This window comes from Populus trichocarpa, chromosome 6 (assembly GCF_000002775.5).
Source record: "Populus trichocarpa isolate Nisqually-1 chromosome 6, P.trichocarpa_v4.1, whole genome shotgun sequence".
NCBI lineage: Eukaryota > Viridiplantae > Streptophyta > Magnoliopsida > Malpighiales > Salicaceae > Populus > Populus trichocarpa.
The window spans coordinates 2,088,880-2,106,187 of NC_037290.2; the positions used below are offsets into that span (position 1 = coordinate 2,088,880).

At 34.8% G+C, this 17,308-nt stretch overlaps 1 protein-coding gene across 1 annotated transcript; it reads left to right on the forward strand.

Moving 5' to 3' along the window:
• The first annotated feature begins 15,264 nt into the window (after positions 1 to 15,264).
• LOC7479646 (cytochrome P450 CYP94D108) lies at positions 15,265 to 17,104 on the forward strand. Its single transcript, XM_002307918.4, has one exon. The coding sequence runs from the start codon at positions 15,462 to 15,464 to the stop codon at positions 16,959 to 16,961; it is 1,500 nt and encodes a 499-aa protein (XP_002307954.3). The 5' UTR covers positions 15,265 to 15,461; the 3' UTR covers positions 16,962 to 17,104.
• Positions 17,105 to 17,308: the final 204 nt, after the last annotated feature.

Sequence of the window (17,308 nt, forward strand, 5' to 3'; positions counted from 1 at the left end):
AGTCCCCAGAATATGCATGGCTGCTTTTGTGCTGATCATATCCGTTTTTGTCCCTTTTTCAGGTGAAGATGGGTTTGGTTGGAAATATTATGGAATATGAGTGATTTTTTTTGGATAATCATTGAGTGTATATTAAAAAGATTATTAAACTAATAGCTAAAGTAAAATATAGGGACAATACAAAAAAAAAACAAAACAAAAGGGTCAGACTTAGAAAAAAAAGGATCAATTACAACAAAAAAAAAAACAAAAAAGAATACCTAAGATTATGAATGATTGCTCAATGAAAAAAGGGTAAACACAATACCAACAACATTTACATCTCTGGTTTCCACTTTCATGCATGGAAAAGGAATGAACCGAGACAAAGCAAAGAATCAAGGAACAAAAACAAAACAGGCTCATATTAGGGTTAGAACGTACGGTGCTGTTAATTGAATACCGACCCATAACTCTAAAGGCTGTATGATTTCTATTGTTTAAACCTGTTTTTCATCTTAAATTGTGAGAAGAACTTGAGTTTGAAAAAGCTTATATATAATATATAGCTTTTACTGATCTTAAACCGCAACCTTCAATGCTAATCAAACACAGTGTGTTTGGTATCGCGGTAGCTGTTGTGGTTGTGGTTTGAAAAAAGTTGTTTTATAAAAAGTACTTTTAGTTGAGGTTGGTTTGAAAAAATAGATGTTTGGTTAAAACTGTAGTTGAAATTGAGGTTGAACAAAAAATAGTTTAATGTGTTTGGTTAAGAGTGCTTTTGAAATTTAGGTTATAAAATAATTTTAAAAAATATATATTAATATTGATGATTTTTAATTTAAATATTTTAGATTTAACTACTGCTATTACATCATGAAATAAATAATAATTTATATAAAATATTTTTTATTATTCTATTAAACCATCTACAATTCCATAACGTACGAAATTCATTCGACAAGGACTACAATTTTCATGGTTTATTGAGCGTGCAACAACATCGGGTAAAATATTATCAGGAATAAAATTGAAATTACGATCAAATTCTGTAAATACTACGTCATTATGCGATATCCTTCTAATTTATGTAGTGTCATTGAATAATATTAAACACTAGTTTTTTGAATAAAACACAATTAAAAATAAAAAAAATATATTTTTTTTACATTTAGGTTTGTACCAACCTGACCCGGCCGAAACAGTGCTACTCCGTTCTCCACACAGTGGAAAAGCTCCAGGAATTCATCTTTTACATGCTCTCTAATGTTTGGGGAAGACAAGCTACAACATATAGAATTTGCAATATACAGAGACAAAAGATGAATAGTTGAGCCGACTTTTTTCTCTTAGCACAGTGGATCTTGAAAAATGAGGTTAGCTGCTGTCGAAAAGCATAATTTTTCAGCTTCTTATCAGCCACAGGTGCAGCCACAATTACTGTGGGTCCCACCAAAATAAAATCTATTTTTTTGCATAACCAAACACATAGAAACTGTGGTTTATTCGAACCTCCGGTACAGCCGCATTACCAAACGGCATCTAATAAGGCAACATTAACATACACCAATATTAATTATCAAAATCAAGCTGAAATTTCTACAGTAAAAGTAACATAAAGCATTAAATTAATCCGTGCACTTTTGCCTTGTTTTGACTTGCAATCAACCTGGCCTATCAATGCATTTCATTGGTTAAATTTGGATCCAATTATCTTTCATTGATGATATTGCTTTAATGCAAGACGGGGAACCGTTCTTTTTCTCTCCTTCTCTTTTGAATGAATCTTAAAGTACATGAAAACTTTGAAATTGATTATATATGGGAAAAAAGAAAAAAGAAAAAAGAGAGACTTACATGATCAGATGGATATATTATTATAATTGAATAGTTTAGGTAATTAATTATGTTTAAACTATAGTACTCTCATACATAGGATTATGAAGAAATATCCCGAAATTCCCAAGTACAATTTTTGCAACTAGTAACATAAAATCTTCATGCATGCATGTTACCAAGTTCAATTAAGAGTTAGTTAATTACCAGCAGCATGCTCTGTCTTGGACACCATTATTTTTTAACACCTTTTATTTATTTCCATTTTAAGGTTAGCAAAATCAACTTTTATGTCTGAAATTTTTAAAAATGATCATAAATATTTTTGTTTTAAAAAAAGATGGAAAGTATAATTAGATTTTCATTTTATCGATTACAGTAGTCCCTTTTTTTGAAAGAAAAGCGCTCATGTTTTATGAAATCCATAAAACTAAAGTTACCATCTTTTTTTTAAAAAAAAAACAATTTTTTTCTTAAAAAAATACAAGCGATTTAGAGGAGAAATTCATATTTTTTATTATATATTTTATAATAATCCTCAAAATACAAGAGAAATAGTCCATTAAAAAAAAAAACGTTAAAGGACACTAAAAAACTCAAACATCATTAAAAATCAAGAGGCTAATCCATAACATCTTAATTTCATTAAAATTAATGAGCTTCTATAATCGAAATAAACTATTAGAGTTTGAGTATATATATCTGACATTAATTAATTAACATTCTGATTAATCATCTCTATTTGAAGTCATTTTCAATATTTTTTTAAGAAACTTATCTATTATTACAAAGTAGTCTGTTCTTTTCAAAGACAACAACGATATGAAGATATTGGTTTCTTCTTTTTACGTAACATTCCTTTCATATCCTAATTTTATGACAAATTAATGAACCTAACAAAAACCATAGCGTCTCCTGCAACAAAGCTGTTCTTTAAACGAGAGTGATAGTCTTCCAGCTTATAATAAACCATCTTCTTTGAGAAAATAAAGGTCTTCCATAATTGAATGTGAAGTTATTCAATAAGCTTTGAAAAAGACAACTGTAATTGCAAAAGAAATTGAAATCATCTACTCGAAAATGCCCTGGTCAAAGATTCATTGTTCCCAAACTTTTGATATGAATTTTTATGCATTGAATAGCCAATAAGGCAGTGCTTTGCAGCTTTTTTCCCTGTGATATCTAGCTAATCGATTGAAATCATTCACCAAAGACACGAAAAACTTTGTATATATATATGCTCTCACTTTCATGGAAAGCAAAATGTTCAATTGAAAAAACAGAAAACTATCCATATATAATATGTTTTTTTAAAAAAAATATATATTTTTCATATGATAGCTGATTGATTCCTGTGAAGGCTGAATATTTAGCCATTGATTGATGATCTTTTTTTTCGTACACAACTAGCTAGTAGAGACATTGATGAACACTATAAAGAAATGACAAGGACAAAAAGTGATTTTCTTTTTATCATCTTGGTCGAGTCAAAAAAACGCATGTTGAGACAGACAGACAGATCGACTTCGCTCTTTTTATGTGCTCTCTACACGAATGGAGTTTCTTTCCCAAAAGATGGAAGAAAGGCAAAACTTTGGGAAGTTGGACCAAAATAGTGTAACGTTTTGACGTTAATTAGACATATATTAAAAGTACTTGGTATTTTAATGCAGTAATAAATAGTAAAATGCTTTAGCCTTTTTTTCAATTTGATTCTTAAGAATTTCTTTCTTTAACTTTATTTTTCAATATTAAGTTTAATAGTTATTGAATTTCATAATTTATTTTCATTTATTTTCTATAAAATTATTTCGATCTCATGACCTAAATTTTACGAGTTAACCCGGGTAATTGTTTTTATTTTTTTTAATTTCATCCTTCAACTTTCGGCTGATTGAGAATTAAATTTTATATATTTTTTATTTATTTTCTATAGGTTTATCACGATCTCATGACTCGAATCACGAGTTCTGTGGGTTAGTCAGGTTGACTCAGGTTTTTTTATCCCTTTTTTAATTGATTTTTTTTAATTTTCTTTTAACATTAGGTTGATTGAGATTTTGACTTCATTTTTTTTTTATTTCTTTGGATTTGTCCCAGTCTTATGACTTAAGTTTGATAGGTTAACCCAAATTTATATGGGATATTTTTTTTTGTTTTTTAATTATTTTTTTTAATTTAATCTTTCAACATTGAGTTGACTGAAAATTGAGCTTCATAATTTTTTTTATTTGCTTTCGATGAGGTTATTACGGTCTCAAGACTCAGGTTATGGGTTAGCCTGGCTATTGATTTTAGACCAGCGAGTTAAAGATCGAACAACTCATCTTGCTGCTGATTATGAACGACTCAGTGCTGAGAATGCCAAACTCCACCAATTGATAATAGAGATGAGATCATAGATGAGTGATACATGTGCTCCCTCTTGTTCACCCTATGGTTCAGGCGAAGACTCGTCTCCTCCTTCAACGCTTCATAATCAGCATCTTGCTGCTGATTATGAACGACTCAATGCTGATAATGCCAAACTCCACCGATTGATAATAGAGATGAGATCATAGATGGGTGGTACATGTGCTCCCTCTTGTTCACCCTATGGTTCAGGCGAAGACCTGTCTCCTCCTTCAACGCTTCTATTCTATATTAATTGTATTTGAACTTATAAATTTTTAAAATTATAATAAATATTTTAATTTTATATTAATTTTTTTTTATTTTCTATCACTCTGTTTAATATATTTTTAAAAAATATATATTTTTTAAAATTATTATTGAGGGGTTACCGACAGACTAGAAAGTTGAAAAATAATTACTGCAAATGATACTGCCATTGTTTACTCATTGGCGGAATAACAAACAATTTGTTTGACGGTTATATGCCAAAATTATCGACGGACAAAAAAAATCACCGATGAAATGATATACAATTTTTCTATCAGTGACATGTTATATTCAGCGATGGAAATACCGATGGAGTGAAGTGAGTAAAGTTCTTTTTTTTTTTTTTGCATGTTTTGTCCGTCAGTAAATTCATTTGTAAAAGTATTACTGACGGACTCATCGACATACCACAAATTACCGACAAGAGTTTATCCGACAGATTATTTTTATCCATGAGCCTGTCGGTAAGTTTCATGCTGATAAACCTTGAATATAAATACCGAAAGAAAATTTCATCAATAAATCTAAAAATTCTAGTAGTGTTCCTCCACGATGGAACATATCCTAAAGTATTATGTGATTACTTTAATTCTTATAGTTTTTGTTTTCCATAGTTTTCTTTCCCAAGTGATATGATGAAGCCTCCTGTGCTCAACAACTTGTGCCATTCAATAAACATATGCTGGAGGGACTTTTCTTCCCTCTAATTTATACCAATCGATCGACGTTCTCAACACTACATTCTCATGTAAAATGATTATTGAGAGATGAATTAGATGCCCATCTTGAACAAATGTTTCTTATGTGCTTAGGAATTGAAACTAGAGATGATGATATATATATTTCTTTTTTGATATATCAAACTCAATCCAAATTGATAACAAATTTGTCTACAATTATTAAATATTATATTGTATAGGTGCTTGGAAACCAGACCAATTGTCATAGTTACCGTAAGAACAGAGAAATCATTTGATTCCTTAGTGGTGTTAGCATCAGCACAAATAAAGCACTATATTGACAAAACAATGGTGATTAATTAATTAATTAATTAATCAGAAAATTAAGGGCAGAATCATACAGTCCTCATTGGGTTAATAAAAAATTGCATGCCGTGGACATTACATATTTCTTCGCTTCTTAGGAGAACTAGTGATGCCCAATTTTTTTTTTTTTTATGGTCCTAAAGAAATCCTTAACACATTTGCCTACCTTCTTCATCGAGTTTTTCTAGACCTAAAAGTACAGATATCACAGTATTAATTAGTTCATCAATTCTTCTCTTCACGACAGCCAGAAGCAGCATCTGCGTTTCTCCACATATACTATCCATTAAAACTATCATAATTAATTACAGTTAGTTTTACTAATGACTTTTTCAGCATGATGATAAAAAAAATTATTTGCATTGGTTAATGTTCATATATTGTCTAATCATCAATCACTTGTTAATTTTAAATGATGAATCTGTTGGGGATATTCCGGCTCCTCCATGCGCGGACCGGGGGTGTACTGATAGTTGCTCATAGGAGGGTAAAGCACACTGACACAATATTTAACGTGGTTCGGCAAAACCGCCTACATCCACGGGAGAGTCCATATTATTAGAGATATATAGAGAAAGGATTACAACATACATGGAGGAGGAGGATCACTTCACTCAAACTCAACTCCCAGATCTCTTGCTGCACTTGCAGCTGCTGCAATGGCAGCAAGGCTGCTGCCATTGCAGCCCCTCACTTTCTCTCTTGGTCTCTCTACTGCACTCACAGCTCTCTCTATCTCAGTTTTGCTCTCTCACGTATGCCTATAAATAGGCAAGTATGGTGGCTTCTCTTCTTCAACAACAGCAGCTGCACATGGGTTGATACATTTGTCAATGGTGGGTGCAACTACCATTGACAAATGGTAACCCTACTCCTTAGGGTAGGTTGCCCAATAATGGCAAATCCCAACAATCACCCCCTTTGACATTTATATGGGCAATTGTCTTCTTGCTTCTTCAGCACAAACTTGTATCTTGCAGCTCTTCCAAGCTTACCATTCCGAGAGCGTCTGTGGCCAAGTTTATAGGTACTCGCCAAACCTTTCAATCACCAGAGTTACCAAAGCACACCTTTTCTCACACAAAAGGATCACTACAACCAGATGGTCTGTCACTTCACATCTGAAGAGTGTTAACGCTTGTCTCTGGGACACACTGCATTCCCCTTCGAGCGTATCAACCATGCTCGGTCCGGAATGATTCATCAAGCCTCACACCAAGGCTTACAACACCCCTCAAACGGAAATATCTATTTCCAAGTGCGACAGTCATTATCTGAGTATCTCAATATGATCACGAGCTCACCACTCTTCCAAGAGTCTACTCATCCAGGAGTTGCGCCTGCCCTCTGTTCCACCCTAGGAACCACGCCTTACTTCTCCGTGAGTCTCTCGCTCTTAGTCTCAAGAGTCCAGGTAGCTCTCCACCTTTACCTATGGGGGCAGCCCATTAAAGGTTGATCCATATCTGTCTTCATACTCTGAGTATTACAATGCCATTACCGAGCTCACCACCTTGACAAGAGTCAACTCGTTCCCAGAACCTGCGCATGCCCTTCTGCTTCTTCATAGCAGCCGCGTCTTAATGCTCCACAAGTCACACACTTATTGTCCAAGGCAAATGTCTTCTAGCTCATTGATCTTTAGCATGGGGGCAATATCCATGAAAGTCAATCCTGCATTTGTCTCCATACTCATCATAGCCACTTCATTGGCTATCCATCTGTCCACTCATATCCAGCCATCACATTGGCTCTGGGGTTGTTCTGAACTGGGGCTCATATTGTGGCCCACACACCTTCTCCTTAGGTGTCTTCGCTCGTCGTCATGCGGCGGTCTGAAATGGGGCTCCTATCGCGGCCCTCACACCTTCTCTAAGGTGTCTTCGCCCGTTGTCATGGGGCGGTCTGAAATGGGGCTCCTTTCGCGGCCCTCACACCTTCTCCAAGGTGTCTTCGCCCGTTGTCATAGGGCGGTCTGATCCGGGCTCCTATCATGGCCCTCACACACCTTTCATCTAAGGTGTCTTCACCTTTCATAGGTGGCCGCATCCTCCTTTAGCTGGGATGCATCAAAGTGGCTTTAAGATTCTCTACCACCATGTGCACTATGGGAGAGATTACTGCCACTGACTACATAGAAAGAGAAAGTTGCGGTATACTCCTCGCAATCCTCCACCTCGATTTCTATGTTTGGAGCTTCTACGCCTTTCTGCTTGACAGCTCCACCTACACCAACTCTCTTTGGTGTCTTCGCCTTTCATCATAGGCGGTCGCTTTTTATCACAGGCGTTTGCACCCCCTCAATTAGGTGCCTTTGCAACAGCTCTCTTTCCATCCTGGCATTCATTGGAAAGGTCTTCGCATGTTGTCTTCATCAAGAGCATAAGAGACTTCTTGTTGTACAAACTTTAACAGTCTCTGCTCTGAGCTTCATCTGGGAACACTTCTTCTCCTTGCACCTGTTGTCTCATTACAGTACCTCATTGGATTCTACGGGTACCCCTGCACAATCTCCGTGTGCCCTCGTGCAATTTCTGTTCTCCAGATTTTCTCCCTATTCCTTGCTTATGTTTGACAGCAGCTCATCCTGTCACAACACCTGTCCAAGTCAAAATAGGGTACCAATCTTTTTCCCCTTGCTGTATTCCTCTTCCATTATCAAGGTCTTCATCAATTCTCCCCTCGAGAAATCACAGTCACCGAATCTAACTTCTTTGGAGAAATCACCACTCCATCAGATCTTTGAACATACGGAACCCAACTGTTCCCTTGTGCCGTCATCCTGCTAGCCTTCAACCGTTTCATTACAAACTGCTATATATATGAAAATAGTACCGTATGGATAATCCTTCCACTAAGCAAGTTCCCAGGAAAGATTGGAGGGGTCACACTGGTCCCGCTTAAAACCCAATCTCCTAGACAGAACTTCTTAGGCCATATCTATCCATCGTACTGTCTTTCCGTATATACAACCATTTGCTAGCTTTGTTGCGGCTTTCCTTTACAAGTGATCTGGAATATACTGGTTTAATACATGATTTCTCAACATCTGGCGAGACTACCAGTTCTTAGATTCGTCAAGATTGGTCTTTCTCAATTTTCACTCTACACCTCTAATTGTCCACTTGATCGGGTGTCCAGAGTGTCCCAATTTTACCTTCCCTCAAGGCAATTCAAATCTCCCCACTTAGCAGTTCAACACATGTAATTGGGTAAACATGTGCACCTTCTTCTTCTTCATCTCCATCGACCACCATGATGACCTTCAGATGCCTCCTGATCGGGCAATCTCTTTTGTTAATTCACCACCGCCATTTTTGGTCTCAAATCTCAATGATCGGACCGTACCATTGCATCCGGAATGATCAAATTAGCTGGAAACAAGTCTGAAATCGTCCAAATCGCATTTCAGACGGCTAAGATTTGATCAAAACAATTCTGGCCTGATGAACGGCCCAGATTCAATCTCAGATCCGGTTGCACATAGACTCTGCTGCACAGAATCTTATCCCTCGGCTCGCGGCTCGGCTCGGCTTCAAAACGGCTCGGCTTGGCTCGCGGCTGATGACGTGGTAGGTGGGTCCCACTTTGGTGACGTGTCAGTGACTGTGCGCTGACATGGCATGCCAACTGTGCATGCTGACATCACACTTACATCAGGCTGATGTCATCCCTGGCATGCCTACTATGCATGCTGACATCACAATTATGTCATGCTGACGTCATTCATATCCGGGTCAGCCATGTGGGTCGGGTCAACTGGTATTCGGGTCGGGTCAGCCCATCCGGGCGAAGAAGACGCGTGGGGCGCGTCTGCGCGCGTGGGCAGACGCCTTGCCGGAGAGTGATGGAGAGTGCGGCCATGTCCGACGTCCGATTTTGACGCTGTTTTCACCAGTGGCTTCGTCTCTTCCTCCTCTACACAGTGGTATGGTCAAAACATAATTTTGACAACTTTCATTTTTGAGCAAAAATCAAACACCCCTTTAAACCATGTGCTCTGATACCAATTGTTGGGGATATTCCGGCTCCTCCATGCGCGGACCGGGGGTGTACTGATAGTTGCTCATAGGAGGGTAAAGCACACTGACACAATATTTAACGTGGTTCGGCAAAACCGCCTACATCCACGGGAGAGTCCATATTATTAGAGATATATAGAGAAAGGATTACAACATACATGGAGGAGGAGGATCACTTCACTCAAACTCAACTCCCAGATCTCTTGCTGCACTTGCAGCTGCTGCAATGGCAGCAAGGCTGCTGCCATTGCAGCCCCTCACTTTCTCTCTTGGTCTCTCTACTGCACTCACAGCTCTCTCTATCTCAGTTTTGCTCTCTCACGTATGCCTATAAATAGGCAAGTATGGTGGCTTCTCTTCTTCAACAACAGCAGCTGCACATGGGTTGATACATTTGTCAATGGTGGGTGCAACTACCGTTGACAAATGGTAACCCTACTCCTTAGGGTAGGTTGCCCAATAATGGCAAATCCCAACAGAATCATGATAACAAGGGATTAATTAGTATTTCCAATTTTATGGCTAGACTTCGATCGAAGTCTGAACTTTTCATGTATTAAATAGAGTTTCTTTGCACGCAAGGAAAAAAATAATTAAATTCATTTATCTCATCTAATCAAAGATAAATTATTTATATTAAAATTAAATAATTTATAAAAACTTCACTTGTGATATATGAGATTAAAAATTTATAAAAGATAAATATAAGTGGAGGACAAACATAATCACCAATTGACCATCTATTTTTTCACCTTTTATAAATAAAGAACTTTTCTAAGAAGTGCCAAACTAGTGTTTTTGCATGTTTGACATTTTCAAAAGTCAATTTAGAACTTAATATTAAGAAAAAAAAAGTCAAATTAATTAGGAGGAAAAAAGTATCATATTTTAATTATTATTTTTTTTGGGAATTTTAATCCAACTTTCTTTGTTAATATTATATATAATATGTTTTCCTGCTTCATTAATTAGATAATGACTACAATTGTATTTGCTCACTATTTGTTTTTTTGGATCATGCCTTGTATACTTTGAAAATATATATAATTCCATAAATATTGAATATGTATGCCATGATTTTTCCATTGAAAATTCAATTAATCCAGCGTCAATTTTTCACTTTCAAGCCTTCAATTGCACTTCCTTTTTTTGCCCGTTTTAAGTAATGGTGTTAGGAAAGAAATTTCCAACAATGAACTAACAAATTCATCTGTATTCTACCACTTGAAATTCATGAATGTCTCAAGAGAAATATATTGGAGCAAATTGATAGAAACTTTGTACAGCATTAAAGAAACAAAAACAACTTAAAATATGCCCCAACAACCCAATAAATTGTAACTCTAGTGATAATGTCACATTCCACTGCAAGCTTGTCCCACTCACAAATTGATGAACCGACTACTGCAATATTTCCTTCCCACGAAGAGGCAAGATCAGCAAGATAGTGGAATCCATTCGCATAACCATAACGTTAAAGCTAACACAATTTATTCCTTAGTGATTCTAGTCACTAGCACAACAAAGCTCATTGACAAAGAAATAGAGTATAATATGTGGAATAAGTTGAAAAAATATGGCATGCAACATGACTCTTCATCGTTTCTCCAGCTTTTTGTTAAGACAACTACAAGTGCCTACTTCTTTCATGGATTTATAGAAGGGAAAAAAAGAAAGAAGCCGTCTTTGCTTATAGATCTTCTTCATTTGTGGTGTTGTTTTATGCCAAACAAAAAGTTGCCACCAATTACGTGCATCATTCTTTTTAAAGCAAACGGCTACAATTTTCCACATATCCACCTGTTGTTGTCCAGATTGCACCAAATATATATTAAAATCACGTTCTGCTTCTACCCAAATACTTATGTCACATTAGCGAAAGTTCATTGAATTTATGAGACAAGTTCAGTAGTGCAGGATCCTCGAAGCTAGCTGAAAATTTAAAGAACTGAGATGAAAAGAGAAGAGAAAAGTTTTATATGTGTATGCATCTTGAAATAATGGACATGTTACTTGAGAGGGAGAATTCTTCCTCCTTCTCTTACTTTTCATTTGAGCAGGATTCGATCTATAGCTGCTTGACGCAATACCAAATAACTGGCTGGCAAAAGAAAAGGATCCTAGTGCCTAGCTACTTCTTTCATGGATTTGGCCATGCATGTTTAATAATGTTTTCTGAAAACATTTGTCTATGTTTATACAACATAAAATCGGCCTCTTCAAGATAACAAAAGACAGAAAGAAACTATATATCTTCTAAAATACTATTCAAATTTTTTTCATTTTATACGTGAATAACTTTTTCATCTCAACGTTTCCTCCACCTCCACCTCCACCTTGGAGGAAAAAGAAATTGTCAAGTATCTGGGCTGCTTTCGTTTCGGTTGTAAGCTTATAATTTGTGAGCCCTCTTGTCAAGGCCAAGAGGTATAAACAAGCTTAGCCCAGAAAGAAGTTGATAAAAAGCATAGCAATGGAATTCAAAAGGCCAATTTTTCTGAAATGAACTGAAACCTGAATGAAAAATGGATGTGGGCTTTGTTGAATCCCGATGTTGCAAGCCTACATAATCCAAATATATTAAAATCTATTTTAATAGTGGCAATTTTACATTGCCTAGCTGTGCTATTGCAATTGAATGAAATTTCTCAGTATTCTATGCATTTGCAATTAATTAAATACTTGTAGTTTTTTTGCTCTCAAAGTATAAACCCATATGTAGCCTACAGTCTCAAGCAATATATTTTTGCGATTATAGAGTTAGCCTATAAAAAAAGCTCAGTCCTTGTTATTCAATTATATTTTTAGATCATATTCTTTTTACAAAACAAATCTTTTAAGAACTTACCATATTTTCATCATATTAATGTTTGTATAAGAGATATCTATTTATCATTAATAATTATATCATAAATATTTTTTCTTATTAATGCTTGTGTAAGGAATATTTGTTCTTTATTAATACTATCAGGGTAAAATTACATTCTAACCCCATCTCTCTACAAAATAACAACTCTCATGAGCTATAAATACCTCATGAATCCTTAGTCTTTGGTTTCAAATTTAATCAATTCAGTCCTTAATTGACTCTTAATTCTTGCAAAATTACCCCTGGATAAACCAAATAACCCCCCTATAATATCATTACATATTCACTTCGGTCCTTAGACTTTAATTTCTTGCAATTTTGACCCAAATTAACCCTGAATTTTGATATTTTTTCAATTAAGCCCCTGATTTCATTAATTAAACTAATTCAAAGTTTAATTAAGTCCCTAAACTTATCATTTTTCTTAATTTTGGCCAAATTGAATTTATGATTTATAATTTCCTTTTTATTAGTCCTCAGACCTTCAATTTGTGTTTTTTAACTCAATATCCCAAATTATTTTTTATTTTTTTATTATTATATATATATTTTAAAAATTTAAAAATTAGGTTATGACATAATCAAAAACAACAAAATAAAACTGAATAAAAGCTATAGTTAGGCAATTAAATCATTATCTTAAAAAATCTCATACTTGGTCAGATTATCTGATACATAATTTTTCTCTCAATGAATATGTTGAAAATTAATTAGTAGTAGGAACCCTATTGCATATATTAAAAATAACATTAAACACAAGCATCGTGATCACATATCATTATTTTCTTTAATACAAACGCTATCTAAAAGCTAATGATGCAACAAATAATATTTTACTACGGAAAAAGGAGACATGAATGAAGAAGTCTTTCTCATCTTTACTTCCTCGTGAATTTTATGTCCAGCTTAATCTATAGATTAGAAGACGACGTGCCCCCTACCTTCCTCGCTGGACATGCTAGCTAGTCCGCATGAAACCCTACGTACGCCATGTGTTTCCAAAGTATGAGTGTTTTTTTTTTTTCATGAAAGAAATTGAAAAGGATAATTTTCTATAATATGATTTATTTCCTCGTGGATGGGAAATGTAGTTAAAATATATTATGTATTGGAAAATATCATGAGGTATTACTAAGAAAAATACATTGTGCGAGCTATCTTATCATAGATCCATAACGCAACATATTTATGCAGCTCACTTCTTCATGAATTCCTAACATTATACCTTTATGTGAATCACCTCATCATAAATCTCATCAATATAATTTCCAATAACAACAACACATTAGTTATTTAAACTTTTTTTTTTTCTAAGGGAGCCCTCCCATCTCATCTTACAGAAGCACATTCTATTCTGCAATCTCTATCAGCCATAGTTATACAATAGCACACAACAACTACCAAATAGAAATATGTGAGCTATAATACACATCTACTATAACTTTTAACTAAAACCATCATGAATTATTGGGCTCTAATACCAACTAACACAGCCAGAAACAACACACTAGTCTTGGATGTCTTTTTTAAAGGGAAAACCTCATCATCCTCTTCTACATAAGCATGTTTTATTTTGCAATCTCTTTCAACCATGATTGTCTAGTAGCACAGAACAAGCAAGTAACCACAAAAAAATGTTAGGTTATGATATCAACTGACATAGCCAACTAGCATAAATGGGAGCGAAGGATAATGAAGTTTATTATAAATATAAACCCTCAAAGGCCAAGACTATCATAGTTATAGGACGATTTTCAAAAAACTTAATTTTATTCATCCATATATCACTTGCCAAATACAACCTTTTATATAGAAAGAAAAAACTTAGAAAACATTATTTATATTGAATAAGAAAAATAAAATAGAAAAAAATTATTCCCTTCAAACTGAAAAAAAAAACTAGAAAAAGCACAATAATATTGAATACAAAATAAAAATAGGAAAATAAAATAAAATAAGAAAAATATTTATTTTTTCAAAAAAAACTCATACATTAGTCTCCTGTGTTAGAAGTGACTTGTCCTCGAGTTCAAATCTTAGTCAAAAGTAATCACCCACCATATACATTGTTTTATGTGTGGTGCACTCTATAATGGGTCCCAACACTTTTATGGAAGCCACTTTCATTATGGATTCTTAACACAATATTTTTATGCAGACTGTTTCATTGTAGATCTCATACCTCGATCTTCAATGATAGCAACTGACACAGATAAAAACAACATACTAGTTTCTAAACAACCTTTTAATCCCCTCACACGCAATCACATCTTGTTTTACAACCTTGTGCAGCCATAATTATTCAACAACACACAATAACTAATCATTAGAAATCAATAAGATCTAATACAAATCCTTTATGACCTTCAACTAAAACCATCAATAATGAGTGGGTTTTAATATCAATTGATATAAAACTCTGATCTTAATTAATATAGATGGAAGTGAATGATAACAAGATTTGTTGCAAGTCAATATTTTCAAAGATTAATGACACCACAACTATAAGGAGATTTAAAATATTTAATTTTTAGTCAACCAAGTTTTTACTTGTAAAAATACTATTACAAACCTTTATTAAAAAAAAAACAAAACTATAGTGATAATTGAATGGAAAAGACATTCTCCTTAAATAGAAAAACTCTAAAAGCATAATATTAATGAATAGAAAAATAAAAGTAGAAAAAAACAAAATATATATATAAACTGCAAAAAAAAAAAAACTATAAAAATTATTTATTTTCCCAACAAAACTCCTCTATCCTTGTCATAATATAATAGATTGTGCACTAGCCTATTCTATATAAATAGGCAACAAATGATCAATTTGTACACCTTCTTGAGAATTTTGATCTTTTCTCTGTGCATGGATCCTCTCTTCTTCTATTTCTCTCTGTAAGAACATTTTTCTGGATTTCTCTTCGCTCTATCTTTTTTTTTTTCCGTTATGGTTTTTTGATATTATCAGTAGATTGATTAACGCAAGACTCAAATCTTAGATCTCACCTCCTTCCTTTCCTTGTCTTACATTATCTTTGTTTTCCAAACATGGAAGTCTTATCAGTTCAACTTCTTATAATACTCTTCCTTCTTTCCCTTTGGATCTACCTCTACGTTACCACCTCTTCACAAAAGAAATCCACCAACAAGGGCTTCAAAATTTACCCTATAGTAGGGGTCTTACCGGAATTCATAAAAAACCGTGCCCGTGTTCATGACTGGTTCACTGAAACCCTCAGCCATTGCCCCGGAAACACTGATGTCCTTCGCCTTCCTGGCATAGAACCTGGTATAATCACTGCCAACCCTTTGAATGTTGAATACTTTCTCAAGACCAACTTCGAGAACTACCCGAAAGGGGAACTGCTTATTACCACGCTTGAAGACTTCCTTGGCCGAGGAATCTTTAACTCGAATGGTGAGCTATGGAGGGTCCAAAGAAAGACTGCTAGCTATGTGTTCAACACAAAGTCACTTCGAAGTTTTGTCATGGATAACGTGGTGGTTGAAATTTCGACGAGGTTAGTTCCAATTCTTGCAAAAGCCTCGGAAACAAGACAAGTACTGGATTTGCAAGACATGTTGGAGAGATTCGCATTTGATAACATTTGTAAAGTGGCTTTTAATGTTGATCCTGCTGGTCTTGGCGGCGATAGAACTGACGGCAGTGAATTTATGCAAGCATTTGACGATGCTGCCGCACTTAGTACAGAGAGATTCCTGTGCTCTCTTCCACTTCTTTGGAAATTCTACAAGTTTTTCGACATTGGGTCCGAGAGAAAATTGAAAAAATCAATTAAAATTGTCCATGAATTCGCCGACAATATCATACAGTCTAGAATGGAACAAAAGATGGAAAAAAAAGATGAAGATTTACTATCCCGGTTTATAGGAAATGATGAGAACTCGAATGAATTTCTCCGAGATATTGTCATAAGCTTCATTCTTGCAGGGCGAGACACAACATCTTCAGCTTTGAGTTGGTTCTTTTGGCTATTATCATTAAACCCGGATGTGGAAAGTAACATATTAAAGGAGCTTGAAACAATACGGTCACGCAACCGCAGAAAGATCGGCGACGCTTACAGTTTTGAGGAGCTCCGAGACATGCATTATTTGCACGCAACAATATCAGAGACATTAAGATTGTATCCACCAGTACCAGTGGATATCTTGGCTTGCAGAAGTGATGATGTATTGCCGGATGGTGCATTTGTCGGAAGAAAATGGTTTGTAGTATACTGTGCTTATGCCATGGGAAGAATGGAGAGTATATGGGGCAAGAGCTGCCTAGAGTTTCTGCCTGAAAGATGGCTAGAGAATGGAATATATAGGCAAGAGAGTCCATTCAAGTTTCCGGTATTCCATGCCGGACCAAGAATGTGTCTCGGGAAACATATGGCTTATATTCAGATGAAATCAATAGCAGCATCAGTGATTGAGCGGTTTAAGATTGATGTACAAAATAAAGACAAGTGTCCCGAGCATGTCTTGTCTTTAACACTTAGGATGAAGTCTGGGTTGCAGGTTAGGGTGAAGGAAAGATGAGTGGTGTTGGAAAAAAGAAAGAAATAGTATAAATATGTCTCCTAAAATTTATATGACTAGTTTAAGCATAATCATATTAAATAATAATGAAGTATGCTTGTTATTCTTGTTTCTTCTTGGAATTGATAGATAGTTTCTTTTCTTGAGAATCTTTTCTTATATTTATTGTTCTTTGTTTTTTTTTATTATTATTCTTTTTGTTGTCTGTTATATATTTATAAGGGTGAAGAGTTATTAACCTTTAATAATTATTATCAAAATGTATTTTTTTCAATATTAATATGGATTGGTTAGCATATTATGGGTGACCCAAATCTATTTTTCCTTTAAGTGGAATGAATTGAGAT

What these genes read in the sequence shown, in the direction of transcription:
- LOC7479646 (XM_002307918.4), top strand. Translation starts at nt 15,462, where the DNA reads ATGGAAGTCTTATCAGTTCAACTTCTTATAATACTCTTCCTTCTTTCC.